Source organism: Siphateles boraxobius, unplaced genomic scaffold, assembly GCF_051911475.1.
Source record: "Siphateles boraxobius isolate OS27281-9 unplaced genomic scaffold, OSU_SipBor_1 66, whole genome shotgun sequence".
NCBI lineage: Eukaryota > Metazoa > Chordata > Actinopteri > Cypriniformes > Leuciscidae > Siphateles > Siphateles boraxobius.
The window spans coordinates 10308540-10323791 of NW_027509193.1; the positions used below are offsets into that span (position 1 = coordinate 10308540).

At 36.9% G+C, this 15252-nt stretch overlaps 1 protein-coding gene across 1 annotated transcript; it reads left to right on the forward strand.

Moving 5' to 3' along the window:
- Positions 1-1356: 1356 nt before the first annotated feature.
- On the forward strand, positions 1357-9340 carry myl4 (myosin, light chain 4, alkali; atrial, embryonic). Its single transcript, XM_077212179.1, has 7 exons — positions 1357-1422; positions 7318-7595; positions 8154-8181; positions 8273-8422; positions 8520-8693; positions 8886-8963; positions 9303-9340. The coding sequence occupies exons 4-7, from the start codon at positions 8290-8292 to the stop codon at positions 9329-9331; spliced, it is 414 nt and encodes a 137-aa protein (XP_077068294.1). The 5' UTR covers positions 1357-1422; positions 7318-7595; positions 8154-8181; positions 8273-8289; the 3' UTR covers positions 9332-9340.
- Positions 9341-15252: the final 5912 nt, after the last annotated feature.

The window sequence follows — 15252 nt, forward strand, 5'->3', positions numbered from 1 at the left end:
CTGATTCCTAATTTGATCAAGAATCATACAAGCACGGATTTGTGCATATGCATTATCACAAACAAAAACCATCCATACATTGATAACAAACTTTAGGATAATTTTGATCCTGTGTGTCCTCCTCTATAGGCTCTGACACAAATCAACAGTCAAATCAAATCTGTAATGATGAGCTGTATAGGAATGTCAGCTGACACACCTGCCAAAGCCCCGGTTTCCTCTCAACTGCTGTGCTCAGTACTTCATGTTCATATCAGTCATGCCAACCCACGGCAGACCCACAAACATTGCTAAATAAAAGACATGGCACCCCACAAGCTGGTCCATATTGGTATAGGGGTCAATAAGGAATGATGTTCCGGGCCCCAATGTATACTTTATTATAGTGTTCTATTCTAAGATTCTAGATTATGAATTTTACGTATAAAAAAAAATAGATTGCAACCTGTTTTTCACTTCAGGTACATGCAAAGCTGTGTCGAAGCAGCAAAAAATACTGTGGAAGAAGCTGAAGCTCCAGAGATCTGATTTCAAAATCTTATTTCAGGAGGCTATATCAGTGCATTTTTCTCCAGACCATGCTAACAAAGCCAAATGCAAAATTAAGTGTAAGTGCATACATGTAGGATACATGAACATCATCTTTAAGAGGAAAACTATCCGACAGACAGTTGAACGAGGCACGCAGTGTTCAGAGAGTGTGTTACTGTGACCTCTTCGGAGCAATCAGTGCCTCGTGAATAATAATCACTAGTTCTGTGGAAATTGTTCTGAGCAAATTATTTATATATTATGAAGTATGTCATTCAACTAGAGGTGTTTACTGTAAAATATTAGCATATTTGATGGCCTTACAAAGAGCACTTATTTCAACCAATAAAGGCTCAGGAGGAGAACTTCTGTGTAAATGGCTATTCCAATAATAATATAATATATAATAGGTCATAGAAACAGAAATGTTAAAGAAAATACTAAACTGACATGGCAAAATGATACTCAGAAAGTGTTAAAGGCAAAAAGAAAAAGTAGTATCATGATAGGTAGCCTAGGCTATAGCTCACATTTTGGACCAACATAATATCTGGAAATGCTTTTTTGCTACATAAAAGCACAATGCAACCAGTTTATATTAAGAACAAACTCTATTGCCAAATTATTCAAGACTAATACATTCAAGAGTAGCCTACTTTCAACTAGCTAACTTACTAAAAGCTGTTGCCAGTACAAGACGACCATCAAAATTGACACATTTTTTTTTACCTTTCTCAGCAAGAATAAAAGGTTTTTCGTGTAGTAAGGTCCTTCGGCTAGTGTTCTTTCAAATCCACGCTTAAACTTTTGCTGGTCTGGGAGAAAGTCCAGGCTCCGGGCAGCTGTCGCTTACGCACGGGTGTCTAGTATGAAACCTGAGAAACGCCTCAGGTAGGATCATCACTTCGCCTTAAACTTGTGACACTCTGCCAACTTCTCCCAACTGTCACACTCCTAAGGGATACAAATTGGATTAAGACCAACCTAATGGTAGATTTTAAACATGATTATGGATAATAAAGTTCACGTACGAGGCTGCCTTAACACGCTGACAGGAGTAAAGAAGTGAAATTGAATAAGGCCGTTTTTGCGTTGTTATATAGATGGATGCACGAAATCATCTGGATAATTTTAATGAAACGAATTAACCACGGTTGAGAAATAAATTAAACAGTTGTATAGAATTACTTAACAGGCAATCTGTCAACTGATTGCAACAACACCATGACCTGACATGATGTAGATTATATTCTCGTTGCCCATGAGCACACTGAAGAAGATGTCCGGTTTGGAAATTATCCCGTTTTAAAACGTAACCAAGTTATTTCTGTGAGCGCGTTAATTTATGACCTCCCTGAAGTGCTACAACAGCCAATAGGCTACTGGACTCTCCTATGTCTAGTTGTGTTTTGTTCATGAACAAGTCATTTTTTTCAACAAGTCTTTAACAAAGTGATGACTTTGAAGCATTTAATTGGTAGGACCTACTGAATGTTCTACCTTCCTTGATTGAAGGAGTCACAGTTTTGAGTATGAACACCCTTGGAGGAACTGTTTTCATTATGAACGAACTTAACGAATCAGCTATCTGAATGAACTGAGACACTCTTTCAGCAGTGTCTTAAATTAATTATTAGACACTCAAATTTTAATAAAATATTATATTTTGGTCGTGATCGGTTGAGTGAGTAATCCAATGACTCACATAGGACACAAAAAGCCACCGAAAAAAAGCAGCGAAGGAATAATTTTGGTCAACAGATTCAAAGGATTTTGGTCAACAACAGGATTTTGGTCAACACAATTTGAACAGATTCAAATTATTTTGTTCAACAGATTCAAAGGATTCGACTCACTGTCAGTCAGATGAATCAAAATGTTCACATTTGAGAAACAGGTTTCACTCTCATGATGAATGCTGACCATATACTGATGTGAAAGGAATGTAATGCGTTAATACAAATATGTGGGCTATAATTGAATGTAGCCTATATAGGCCTACAGGCTTTATAGAAATAGTCTTTTAGAGAATAGAAGAGTTCTGTTCACTTGTGGTGAAAGCGATTCAACTCCACTGGAAATACACAGCACATTTTCATATGTTTCGCAATGTTCTATGAAGAACTGCATTAAGTCATGTTTTCAGAATATCAGAAGATGAAAACAGGAAATTAAATGAATGGACTGCATTCATGGATATGAGATCCTCTGTTCTCTCTCTTCATTTGGTTTATGTGTATATTTCCAGAGGATTTCTGGAAGAAGTTAAATCTGATGCATGAATTTGCCAATACAAAAAGGCTTTGTAGAGAATAGGCAACATCATACACAACAATAGTGTATTCAGAGTTGTAATTCACAAATGAAAACTCAGTAATGGACTAGAGACACCAAGTAGTCTGTGACATGATGTATTGCTATTCAGCATTAATTTAATATTACTTGAGAGGTCAAACAGATGTCAGGTTTATCATACTGTGAATTTTGCCATGCCAAATTCAGTAAGGTCCTCATAACACCTTTTTCTTCTCCAAGCACGCTAGAAAGCATATTGGGCGAACATCAATATCATGTAATGGAATCAATATAAATTATTAATATTTTCAAAAAATAGCAATGTTATAATTGGTTTAAGTGACAATGCATATAAAGGAAACTAAAATAGTTATTTAAAAGTGTATATTGAGATATGACCAATGGATATGACTAACAGACTTGAGCTTGAACTCCATTCCCAGACAGAAGCTGTCAATCCACCTGTCTCAACACCTGTCATTTCATCTCATATAGCCAGCCTACTGGCAGCACAACGGCTCAACCTACTGGTCATTTGTAGTAATACACAAGAACACTAGATTTGAGCATCAGGGCCCAGTTGTTCAAAAAATGTAATCTGGATCAAAATGATCTAGACTTGGAATTCCCATGTTTTGCTATCAAGGATCAGGTAATCCATCTTACTTTTGTGCTGATTTTTCAAGCAAAATAGGATTTGATCACCCTGATCCAAATACACACGATTTCAGATTACCTAATTCGGATTACCAATGCTCCAAAAGGGGTTACATTTCACAACTGTAGGGTGTTAGCTATGTTAAGAAGAATAGGTAGAAGAAACAGAACTATCAGACCCCTACGGAAGCTCTAAAGGGACATGGTAATGGAAAAAAATATAATATTTTAATGCTTTTGCGTTCTCCAAGAAATTTTGTGTTTATTCGCAAAGAACTCAAAAGTTTTGAAAGTGAACAAAGTTTCTTAGGGAATGCAAAACATTTGCAAGAGAACACAAAAGCATTAAAATTCAGTTTCGTTTGATATTGACAGCTGTTTGGGGGATTGTTTCATGGTGGCAAAAGCTCTCTTTTTTCATTTCACTGCACTGAAAGGCTTAACAGGTAGTCTAATGTCTACTTCTAATTTATTACTTTAACAGTTAAACTAATCAAGAGCATTATAAAAATAGAAATGTGTGCATATATGACATGATACAATTTTTAATTGTATTTTTGATCAGTTTTAAAGTTTCAGTAAATTTTTTGTTGCTGAAATCTACCCTTCAACTGGGATCAGGATAATCCAGATGGTTTTTTTTTTGGGATCAAAGGTATCTACAAATAAAATTAAAAGTAAAAAAAAAAGTTAAAAAACCTGACAATCTGATCCAGATCAAAACCCAGATTGGATTTTGTGATCTAATCTGATTTCAGAATCCTTTTTTTCTTTTTCTTTTGAACAACCCATTTTCAAGATTTAACCCAATCAGTTCACTGAAATCCAATCAGATTAGGCTATACTTTAAACAACTTGCCCCAGAAAATTCAAGGGCTGAAGAGATCAATTTTGGTTTAGAGGTTATATTGGGATTATTATTTTCACAATTTAGTAATAAAAACATTGCCATTTATTTTGTGTTAACAGACATTATTACAGCTCTGGGTGTAACAGAGCAGCATTTTAAACTATCTACTTGATACACAGCCTACTTTATTTTTATTTTTTTTAAATAATAATGGGTCTTTAAACTGTATAGAAATAGACAAAGAAATCAGAGTTTGGTTCAATCCAGACCCCAATTTATTTCTAGGCTTGGACTATGTCCTTTAGGTGTCCTTTTAGCTTTTTTTCTCCCCCTTTTTAATATTTTGAAGTATTTTTGTATTTTCAGTTTTCCATTTTAGGTAAAGTTTTAGTAATTTTAGTAGTTTTTGTCACTTTTATTAAAAATGTCTACAAGTTTTTTTTTTTATAATTTCAATTTGAGTTATTGTAGTACATCAAGTTAAAGTAAATTAAAAGAGAAATTTGCAGCTTTCACTTTCAATTCTCAAATAACTTTTCTCCAACTGGATGATCAACAGCAAATCTGCATTAGCAACTTCTACAATTAGTTAATGCTGCCCTCGTGTGGAGCACAGACAAAAAGAGAGAAATTATAGATAAGAGAATCATTTACTGTCAATGATGAGATTTGCTTCAGAAGTTCAGATGTGTCATAGAAGATCATTTTATAGTATTTTTTATTGATTTTCCATAGTTTTTTCTATTCTATTCTATTCTGTTGCTTATTTTGGTGAAGTCTACTTTTACTATAATTTAGGAACTAAGGGCACTGTTGTTGCTGCAAGTTAAATCACTCATCACAACATTTTCAAAATTGTTCTTTTAGACAACAGTTTATTGAGTTATATGACTCATGGAATTATATGATTCAACCCGTCACCCACCTCGAGTTATATAAAGTTCTAGACAGAGTGAAGTAAAAGACATTGAAACTATGCACACACTTACATCCTGGAAACACTTCTCTCCTCCTACCCTGTCAGTAAGAGTTCATGTAGGCTTAACAGCATGAAACCAGACTCTCTGTCTGGAGAGGGACATCCCACAGAGGGAGACCTAGAGGGGATGAAATCACAGCAACAGAAGAGGGTCCTGTGTCACAGCCGTGGTGATCCATACATGCAAACAGATACCGGATGAGTAGGAGTCTATACTCCACTCCTACTGTGTTGTCTTATGCGATCCACTAAAGGTATTTACACCAGAGCTGAACTGACAGACGGAGCGTGGAAGGGGAATTTAGATTGAACATCTAATCTAGGAGGTGAGGTTCAGACAGAAAGTTGATCAGTTGCAGGTCAGAAAGTGGTTACTGGATATGAGTTTAATTCACTTCTCTATACCTACACTCTTTTTTTCTGTCTGGATGTCTATTTTGAGCTTTCAGTGAAGTTATGGGCATGCACTAATCTGCAGACTTAAATAGTCCAAAATAGATATTCATTGATATCTTAAAATGTTTATTGAATGATTATTCTTCTGGTGAAATCAGGTTCTGCCTATATTGTACAGGCAAAAATTTGCACTTCCTTCAGCCTGAGGCTTTTTCATTTCACTTACGGTGAGAAAGCAAAGGGGCATTTACATTTGCCAAAAATAGAACCTTTTTTTGTTATTAAAAAACAAACAAGCCCAGCCCAGCTGAGAAAAAGTAGCCTAAAAATAACGTAACACATTACTTTTAATTAAGTAAAACAATTAGTTGCTTTTTTAGGGCGTTAAGCAATATTGTAATGTATTCCTTTTAAAGGCAACTTTCCCCCAACATATTTACACACACATTGTATTATCCATAGATTATTCCTTCCATCTGGAACAGGAGGTTCAGGGCTGAGTGAACAGGAGGATGCTTCTTCTCTTTTAAACTGTTGTTACTGGTGTCTGCTCCAGACGCCTGAACAAAAGACATTAGGGGTTAAAAAAGCAAGAATGGCAAGCAGTTTCTGTTAATAGCAAAACAAGTGTTAATCTTAATAATTCCCTTGATCTTTTGAAAGTCACAAAGACAGAGAGAGGGCTGTCCAGTGAAATATAACAAATATCTAAACAGGAGAAAATGGATTACAATTACAGAAAATTGTTACAGTTGTTTTCTTAATCATTGTAGTTGGTGATTAAGTGAAATGTGTAATATTTTTAATTCTCATCGCAGATTAATATGCAGAGAGATAACTAAGAAAGACATTTTTAAGTTGAATCCTCTGAAAGTTTAAAACTGTGGTGTTCAAAACATTGCAGAGTTTATTTGAGCATTCCGACCAGCAACATGGCATGAGCCATAGGACGGGACAATCTGTTTGACTGAGCAATGGCAGACAGGGGTAAAACAAACATACAAATGTAAATGAGACAAGTTTCCAGAAGTGTCCAAATTTATCCATGGGAATGCGTTCTCTGAAATTTCCTCCATCATCTCCTCAATTGTAAGCCAACAGTTTTACAGACATTGCAGGACCTGCAAGTTTAATCAGAGACATAGACAAACAAGATCTTACTACCCTCTTAAAAATAAAGGTTACAAAATGAGGTTTTCACAACAATATCATAGAAGATCCATTTTTGCTTTATATCACTCCATTATCAATTGTATCACTCACATGACATCACAACAATAGTCAAGTAAATCAAGTACCTCCCAACATTTTTTCTTGTCCGAGAAGTCGTTTCACATATGTCACAATAAGGATGAAATAAAGCACATTAGAATAATCTCAAGAACCCTTTTCCACTATAAAGAACCTTTTGTACAATAGAAAGGTTCTATGGATGTAAAAGGTTCTTCATTGAAACATAGATTCCAATAAATAAACTTTATTTGTAAGAGTGTAGAAAAGTGTGCCAAAATCTCTAGCTGAAAAGTTTGAGGGCATAATTATGAACTATAAACTGTTTACTGGTTTTCATCAATGTTAAAATTCTAATACCATCATGCATCTGTCTCAGGGGTTTGGCTTGAACACTTCAGCTTTCCTGTCCTTGTTTGGAGGATGATGATGGGATGGACCAACCCTCTTGGTGCAGTCGAGGAGCATTGAGGAGGGTATAAATCTTCTCAAAGTACATTCTCGTTCCTGTTTCCCGTCTCACACCCTGCCGCTCTTCATCTTGTTGGAAGATTGGCTCCTAAAAAAGCTGAACCGAAGAAGGAAGCAGCAAAGCCAGCACCCCCTCCTGAACCAGAGAAACCAAAGGAGCCTCAGTTTGATCCAAAAAGCATCAAGGTACGTACACTTATGGCTTTGTCTGTATTGCTATTTTACTAACAGTTCAGCGTTAGAGCATCATGAGAAACATTGGAAAGACCTGAAGTAACTTCTTCCCAAAAATCGTAAGGAGGTAGACCTTTACAGACAAAGACAATTAAGGACAGAGCTTATTTCTTTCTTTCTCACACGAAAAAATAACATTTAGGTGACCGTTTTGATCTTATGATATAACTTATTGAGTTAAAAACATTCAGATATTGATTGCTCTAGCCTTGTTATGTACATTATGTGCCCTAAACAATATCATGGCTCAAAGACACCACACTGGTGTCTCCCATATTACAGCTTAGCATTCTTGTCTCTTCGCCAGTGGACAAAACGGATGGTGTTTCACTGTAATTCCCTCTGGTCCCAGACGTTTGTTATTCTTAGTCTACATGAGTGGGGGAACAGCTGACTTTTGTTGAATGGCCCCAGAAAGCTTTGTTTGAGACTTTACCATTATTAATCACAATGCTAATCAATCAACTTCCTTATAAAAGTTCCCTAAAATCCTTTTTTTCCCCTCCCTAGGTTGAGTTTACAGCTGACCAGATTGAAGGTAATCATTTTCTAAATGAATTATATCTAAGTTGATTTTTCATATCTCTTCCTCATCAACAATACAATATCATAATATCTTATCCACACAGAATTTAAAGAGGCCTTCATGCTATTCGACAGAACACTCACTGGTGAAATGAAGATCACTTTAGCGCAGTGTGGTGATGTCATGAGGGCGTTGGGTCAAAATCCTACAAATGCTGAGGTCATCAAAGTACTTGGCAAACCCAAAGCTGAGGGTGAGAGAAATAAACTGTGCTTTGACCGTAGGCTAAACATTGCACAATTAAAATGAATAATTTTTTAAAATGTGTTTGCAAAACCCATTTTCTCTAGAAATGAACACCAAACTGATAGACTTCGAGACTTTCCTGCCTATGTTCCAACACGTGTCCAAGTCCAAAGATCAGGGCACGTTTGAGGACTTTGTTGAGGGCCTGAGAGTCTTTGACAAGGAAGGAAATGGCACTGTAATGGGTGCTGAACTTCGCCATGTACTTGCAACGTTGGGTAAATACAAAACATCGCTACAAAAAAGCTCCATTGCTAAAAAACCCAATGAATGCTTTGTTGAATTAGTAAGAGATTTATCTGAACATAAACATCTTATTAAAATGTGTGTTTGACTCGTTTTTACATATTTACCTTGAGATTAACACCAGAAACAAGCACCCACAGAGTGTCCAATGTCTTGCCTACAAGGTGAGAAGATGACAGAATCTGAGGTAGAACAGCTAATGGCAGGACAGGAAGATGCAAACGGCTGTATCAACTATGAAGGTCTGATCATTTTTTTACATTTTAAAAGCTGCAAATACTTAGCTTACTATATACAGTGTACTATACTCCCATTTTAAATGCTTTCATTCAGCAAGGATGTATTGATCAAAAGTGACAAAATACATTGAAATAAAAAACAGTTATTTTAAATTGTAATAATATTTCACAATATTGCTATTTTAATGATTTTTACTGTGATCAAATAAAAGCAGCCTTGATGAACATAAGAGACTTTTTTCACAAACACAAAAAAAATCTCACCCCATATTTGTCTATGATCCATCTTTGCTTTCCAGTGGGAAGATGATAATCTTGTCTTTTCATCCTTTTCTCCCACAGCATTTGTTAAACATATCATGGCTGGGTAAACAAATAAGGTCAGTGGTGGTTATGAATTTTTAATTCAATGATATCTGCTCATCCACATTTACTGTTGCAAAAGGAAATGAGTAACAATCTGTTTGTCTTCTCACACTTTCCCCTAGGTACTAATGTGACTGTCCTTTGCAGTTCTCAACAGTGCTTCAGCCCAGCTCTCCTCTCTCTAATGCCCTTAACTAGTTTTCCTGTATGATATTTTGTCTTTGATTTTTTTTTTTTCATTTCTTGAATCCTCTTGATTTGATTCTTGATTCTTGATTTTTGGTTGAAGCCATTTAGTAAATGCTTTTAAGTGAGGTGTGTATAAATGTGGCATCATTGATGTGATATGGATGGATTAAACCAAATTATACCATGGTCTATCCGCACAAGTGCCAAGGGCACTAGACCGGAGGGGGGCCCAGACAAGCTGCGGAGCGCCTGGGGGGCCTTTAGACAGGACTGTACAGGGTTATAATAATCCATCCCTGGTCTGAATACTCGATTTTGATTGGCTGGAAGGTGTGCATTGAAACCATTAAAGGCACAGTTCCAAATCAGTTTATTCCCCATTTTGTATTAATTTGCTTCTTACACACACACACACACACACACACACACACACACACACACACACACACACACACACACACACACACACACACACACACACACACACACACACACACACACACACACACACACACACACACACACACACACACACACACACACACACACACAGAGATCAGAGATCGCTCTGCAGACACACAGAAACGTTCAGGAGCACAGAACTAATTGTCAATGCTGCCCTGTGCTTTGCTACAGAATCAATACATTATATTACTTAGCAAGGTGGTGGTGGTAATATCACTGTTTTGAAGTAATTGAACTCACAGCTTTATTCCTAGTAGTAGAGACACCACACCGACGCAGGTAATTCACACGCACTTTCTCTCTTTCTGTAACTCTCTTTCTCACACTTCTCTCTCTCTCTCTCTCTCTCTCTCTCTCTCTCTCTCTCTCTCTCTATGGGCTAATTTATTCAAATGAATGTTATAATTTTATCAAATATGTAACCTTATCGTTTAAAGCGAACAGAATGCTAGTCTCTACAAGTGGAGTTAAATACTTTTCTAATACAAGTAGAAGAAAGCTTTAACATGACAATGACAGCTTTAACTTGTGAATGCTGGCCAACGGCCATGGCATAAGCAGGATTATACATGGCTAGCTGTGCATTAAACAATTTGAATGCACTCCATGGAGGCTTCGTGGCAGGTGTTTTTTTTGTCTCATAGTCATGCATTAAAATGGTTTAACGCACAGCTTGCCATACATTAATCCTTTGGGGTCAGTTAGATTTTTTTAAAGAAATAATTTTATTCAGCAAGGATGTATTGATAAAAAGTGACAGTAAAGACTTTTACATTTGTTCCGAAAAATTCCATTCCAAATAAATGCTGTTCTATTCAATTTTTTATTCCTTGCGACCCTTATCACGGTTTCCACAAAAATATGAAGCATCAACATTTTTCGGTTTTCAATATTGATATTAATAAATGTTTCTTGGGAATGCATAAATGTTTTAAATCAGAATATTAGAATGATTTCTGAAGGATCATGTGACACTGAAGATTAGGGTAGGCTACTGATGTGGAAAATTCAGCTTTGCTATCATTGCTAGCAAGTTTCATGGGAATACTTGTAGTACTTTGTATTTTATTCTACCAGAATGATCATACTGGTTTTCAGCAGATGCTCACCCATCTTACAGGGAATGTAATTAAAATTTGGGCAAACATTTTGGAAAAGGTTATCTGAAAGTTATGAACAAATATCCATCTAAAACAAGAGAACATATCCAAGGTGTGATAAGAGTCACATGAAAGTAGTGGCATTATAAGGAAATAACATCTGACCACTGGATGCCTTGATTGACCAATCAGAATCAGGTAGTCTCTTCAAGAGTGGCTAGGTGAATATAATGAAGAACAGTTTGTCTGTACACACTTGTATATGTTACAGACAGCTTATTCTCACGGATTACTGATGGACATGTGTGGGTCCACAGCTGACAAGTGTTTAGTCAAAGGCTATTGTATTTTTCCTGTGTGTCCTTGTGTTTCATGGCAACGGAGATGCCGTCATTTGTCTCCCTTATTGTTGGGCTGTGGGACGCAAGCATCTCCTTTGATTTTTCAACACAATGATGCATAAATAGCATAATTAGCTACAGCTGTGTCCCGATTGAGAAACACTAAGGCAGAGCAGGTCATTGTGTTACTGACACATGGAGAGGGAAGACACACAAAACACAATCTATAAGCAGCAGTATAAGAAGGGATTCTTCTCTGTATCACTGTGAAGATTTTCATGCCAAATATACCTACGGCTGCATGCCAGAAATAAACTGCTAATTCCGGTTCGTTTCCAGGATACCTTTAAAATCACAGTTGGAATAACAATGTTAAATTAATTTGGTCTGAATGGGGCCATCTACACTAACAGCCTAAATTCTCCTTCTCATAAAACAGATTTGCAACAACACCAAAAACAAGAGCATGACGTCAAGGCCCCTCTTTCTGTTCCGAATCGGTGGAGCTAAAAGGTCCAACCTTTATATTGCAGTATTTATTAAAAATTATTTATCTATGCACACCATATTTTTCAAATGCATGTGCCCTCATAATCTTTAATCAAAATAACTTCCCCTCACTAAGGATGGCTGGCGCGAAACAGACGTTCCGAAGCTTTGCGAGATCCCGAAGCAAAGATGATTCGAAACACTGATCCGAAGCGTGATTCAAAACACCCACGTCACGTGACAACGGCTAAATGAAGCGTCTAAGTGTTTCATCAGGTGGAGTGCTCCTCCGAATCAGGGTTTCATTGATTGGTCGGTTCGGGAACAAATCACACAATCACACAGTATAAAAGTTTTGTCAACGCATTTTCATATCGTGGGTTTTTGTGAGAGGAGTTTGGTTTTGAGATAGCGGATTTTTGGTGATAGAGTGACATTTATAGTGCGATTTGTTTAGTTATATTTAGGATTTAATTTACATTTACACATTGACTTAGAGACACACAGAGTAGCCTACATATAGTGACACATTAATAGATGCATTGATAGAAATATATATATATATATATATATATATATATATATATATATATATATATGTATATATATATATATATATATATATAGATTAATAGATAGATACATATATTACAGATACATATAGATTATTAGATAGATAGGCTACATATAAAATAGATAGATAGATAGATAGATAGATAGATAGATAGATAGATAGATAGATAGATAGATAGATAGATAGATAGAAATGGAGGCTCCACAGAAGAGATGCCGTACATCTGTGGTGTGGGAGCATTTCCATTTGGAAACCCCAAATAAAGTGAGATGTGTGTATTGTGATCGGCAGCTAGCCTACTGCAACAATACATCATCCATGATGCGCCATTTAAGGAGCATTCATCCTGCCATTCTGCAGGGTGCAGAGGATGGTAGTGTTCCCCCTGTACCAAGGCCTGCTACTGACACTGCTGGGCCATCTAAGCAAGGTATGCATTGTTTGAAATATAGGCTAATTATAAGTGAAATATAATAACTAAGTGTTGGGCCATTGTTTAGAAAGGCCATGGACTAAGACATGCCTAACATCCCAATCACAACTGCCAATCACCTTAAAAACAAATGTTGTCAATATAATATTATACTTTGTGAATATACATTTTATATGTCTACATATGAGTACCCAATCTACAGCCAAGACATCATTTTGTTTTTTTGTAATTGTTGTATTTCTATAATGCACTTTATCTTTCTCTGCACACTGAGCATAAATATTCATAACATAACTTTGTTTAGGAAGGTTTCCAAATGAACCAGTAGATTACTTTCACGGTAGGCTACTATTTTTCCAGTATATTTGTCTGAAAGTATGTTTTATCTTCTCTTTTAAAAGGCAGACAGAGGGAATTGGATGAGGCTCTTCTGAACATGGTGGTGAAGGATCTGCAGCCCTTCACCATCGTGGAGGATGAGGGTTTCAGGGCCTTTGTGAACAAGCTTGATCCAAGCTATGTCCTCCCATCCCGGAAGGTGCTTAAAACAATGGTCAGCGAAAGGTACAACACAACCAAGGAGAAGACAATGGAGGACCTACAAAAGGCGGAATTTGTTAGCCTTACGGCTGACATGTGGTCTTCCATTAATATGGATGGATATCTTGGTGTAACATGCCATTACATAACACCAGAGGCAACAATGGCAACTGTTTTACTGGGTGTAAGGAGGTTTTACCAAACCCACACAGCCCAGCATCTCATGGAGGCTAAAGCCTTGCTAATGGCTGAGTGGGGAATAACCTCCAAAGTTCACTGCATTGTGACTGACAATGCATCCAACATGATCCTAAGTGCCCAGCTACTCAACCTTCGCCATGTCCCATGTTTTGCTCATAATTTGAATTTGATAGTGAAAAAGGCCCTGGATCAAACCCCAGTCATCAATGAAATTCGCCAGAAAGATAGTGGGGTTGTTCAGATCCAGCTGCAAAGCAAAGGACAAGCTTGTGGAGATGCAGAGCTTGATGGGCAGACCAAGTCTGAAAATGATACAGGAGGTTGAAACGAGATGGAACAGCACATTCGACATGCTACAACGCTTGTATGAGCAACGTGAGCCAGTGGGTGCTGCACTTGCCAATTTAAACAGTGATACTGCTCCCCTGACAAGTCTTGAGTATGACATTATTCAACAGTCATTGACACTTCTTCAACCATTCAAACTAGCAACAACAGAGATGTCAGAGGAACAGAGAGTGTCTGCTTCAAAGCTCATACCATTGTACAGGATGTTGCAGCACAAGCTTGCACAGAAAAAAGGAAATGCAACGCAGGAATCAACTGTTCAATTAGGTAGGACACTATGACCATACGTGTGATTGGCCATAACTCTCATATTGTTGTCATTATTTTAATTAATATGGTTTTCTCTTGTGTTTGCTCATAGGCTCACATCTACAAGAAGGTCTGCACTCCAGATGTGGAGGGTACGAGACTTTTAGAGCCTTGGCACTGGCTACACTGCTGGACCCAAGGTTTAAAAATTTGGCTTTTGGAAATCCTGCCAAAGCCCTGGATGCTGAAAAGCACATCACACTGGAGTGTGCTTCACTGATGCGTTCAAACACAACTCCTGGTGAGTTTCAGTCTATGTTATCTTATGTAATGTGATTCATGAAATTTATACTTCATATGTGTTGTCAGTTTATGATTTGTTACTAATTGCCGTTTTCTTTTAATTCAGAACCACAAATGTCAACATCAGGCCCATCATCATCAACACCAGTTGAAACACAAGACAGTTTATGGGAACATTTTGACAATCGTATCCGTGAAACCCAGATGATACACAATCCTACAGCTGATGCCACAGTGGAAGTGAAAAAATACCTCAGCGATGCGTTTTTGCCCAGAACTCATGATCCTCTAACTTACTGGAAAGAGAGAGCAGTAATCTTTCCTCATTTGTATGTCCTAGCTAAAAAATATCTTTGTATGCCAGCAACAAGTGTCCCTTGCCTTGTGAGAGAATTTTTTCAAAGGCTGGAGAAATTATCTGTAAAAAAAGTAGGCTGAGTCCTTCAACAGCAGAGAAATTAATATTTTTTAATAAAAATCTATAAGAAAGGGAGACATTGTGGCTTGATTTATTTTTATTAATATTCATTTTTCATGACCAAAATCACATTATGCAATGTGAAGAGACTACAGGTTACAAGCTTCATATATTACAAAAATACAATAATAAAAAAAAAAAACCAACACATTTTTTTATTAGCTCTTTGTAAAGGTTGTTTCAGATCAACACCTGCAAGTGACCACTAGGTGTCAC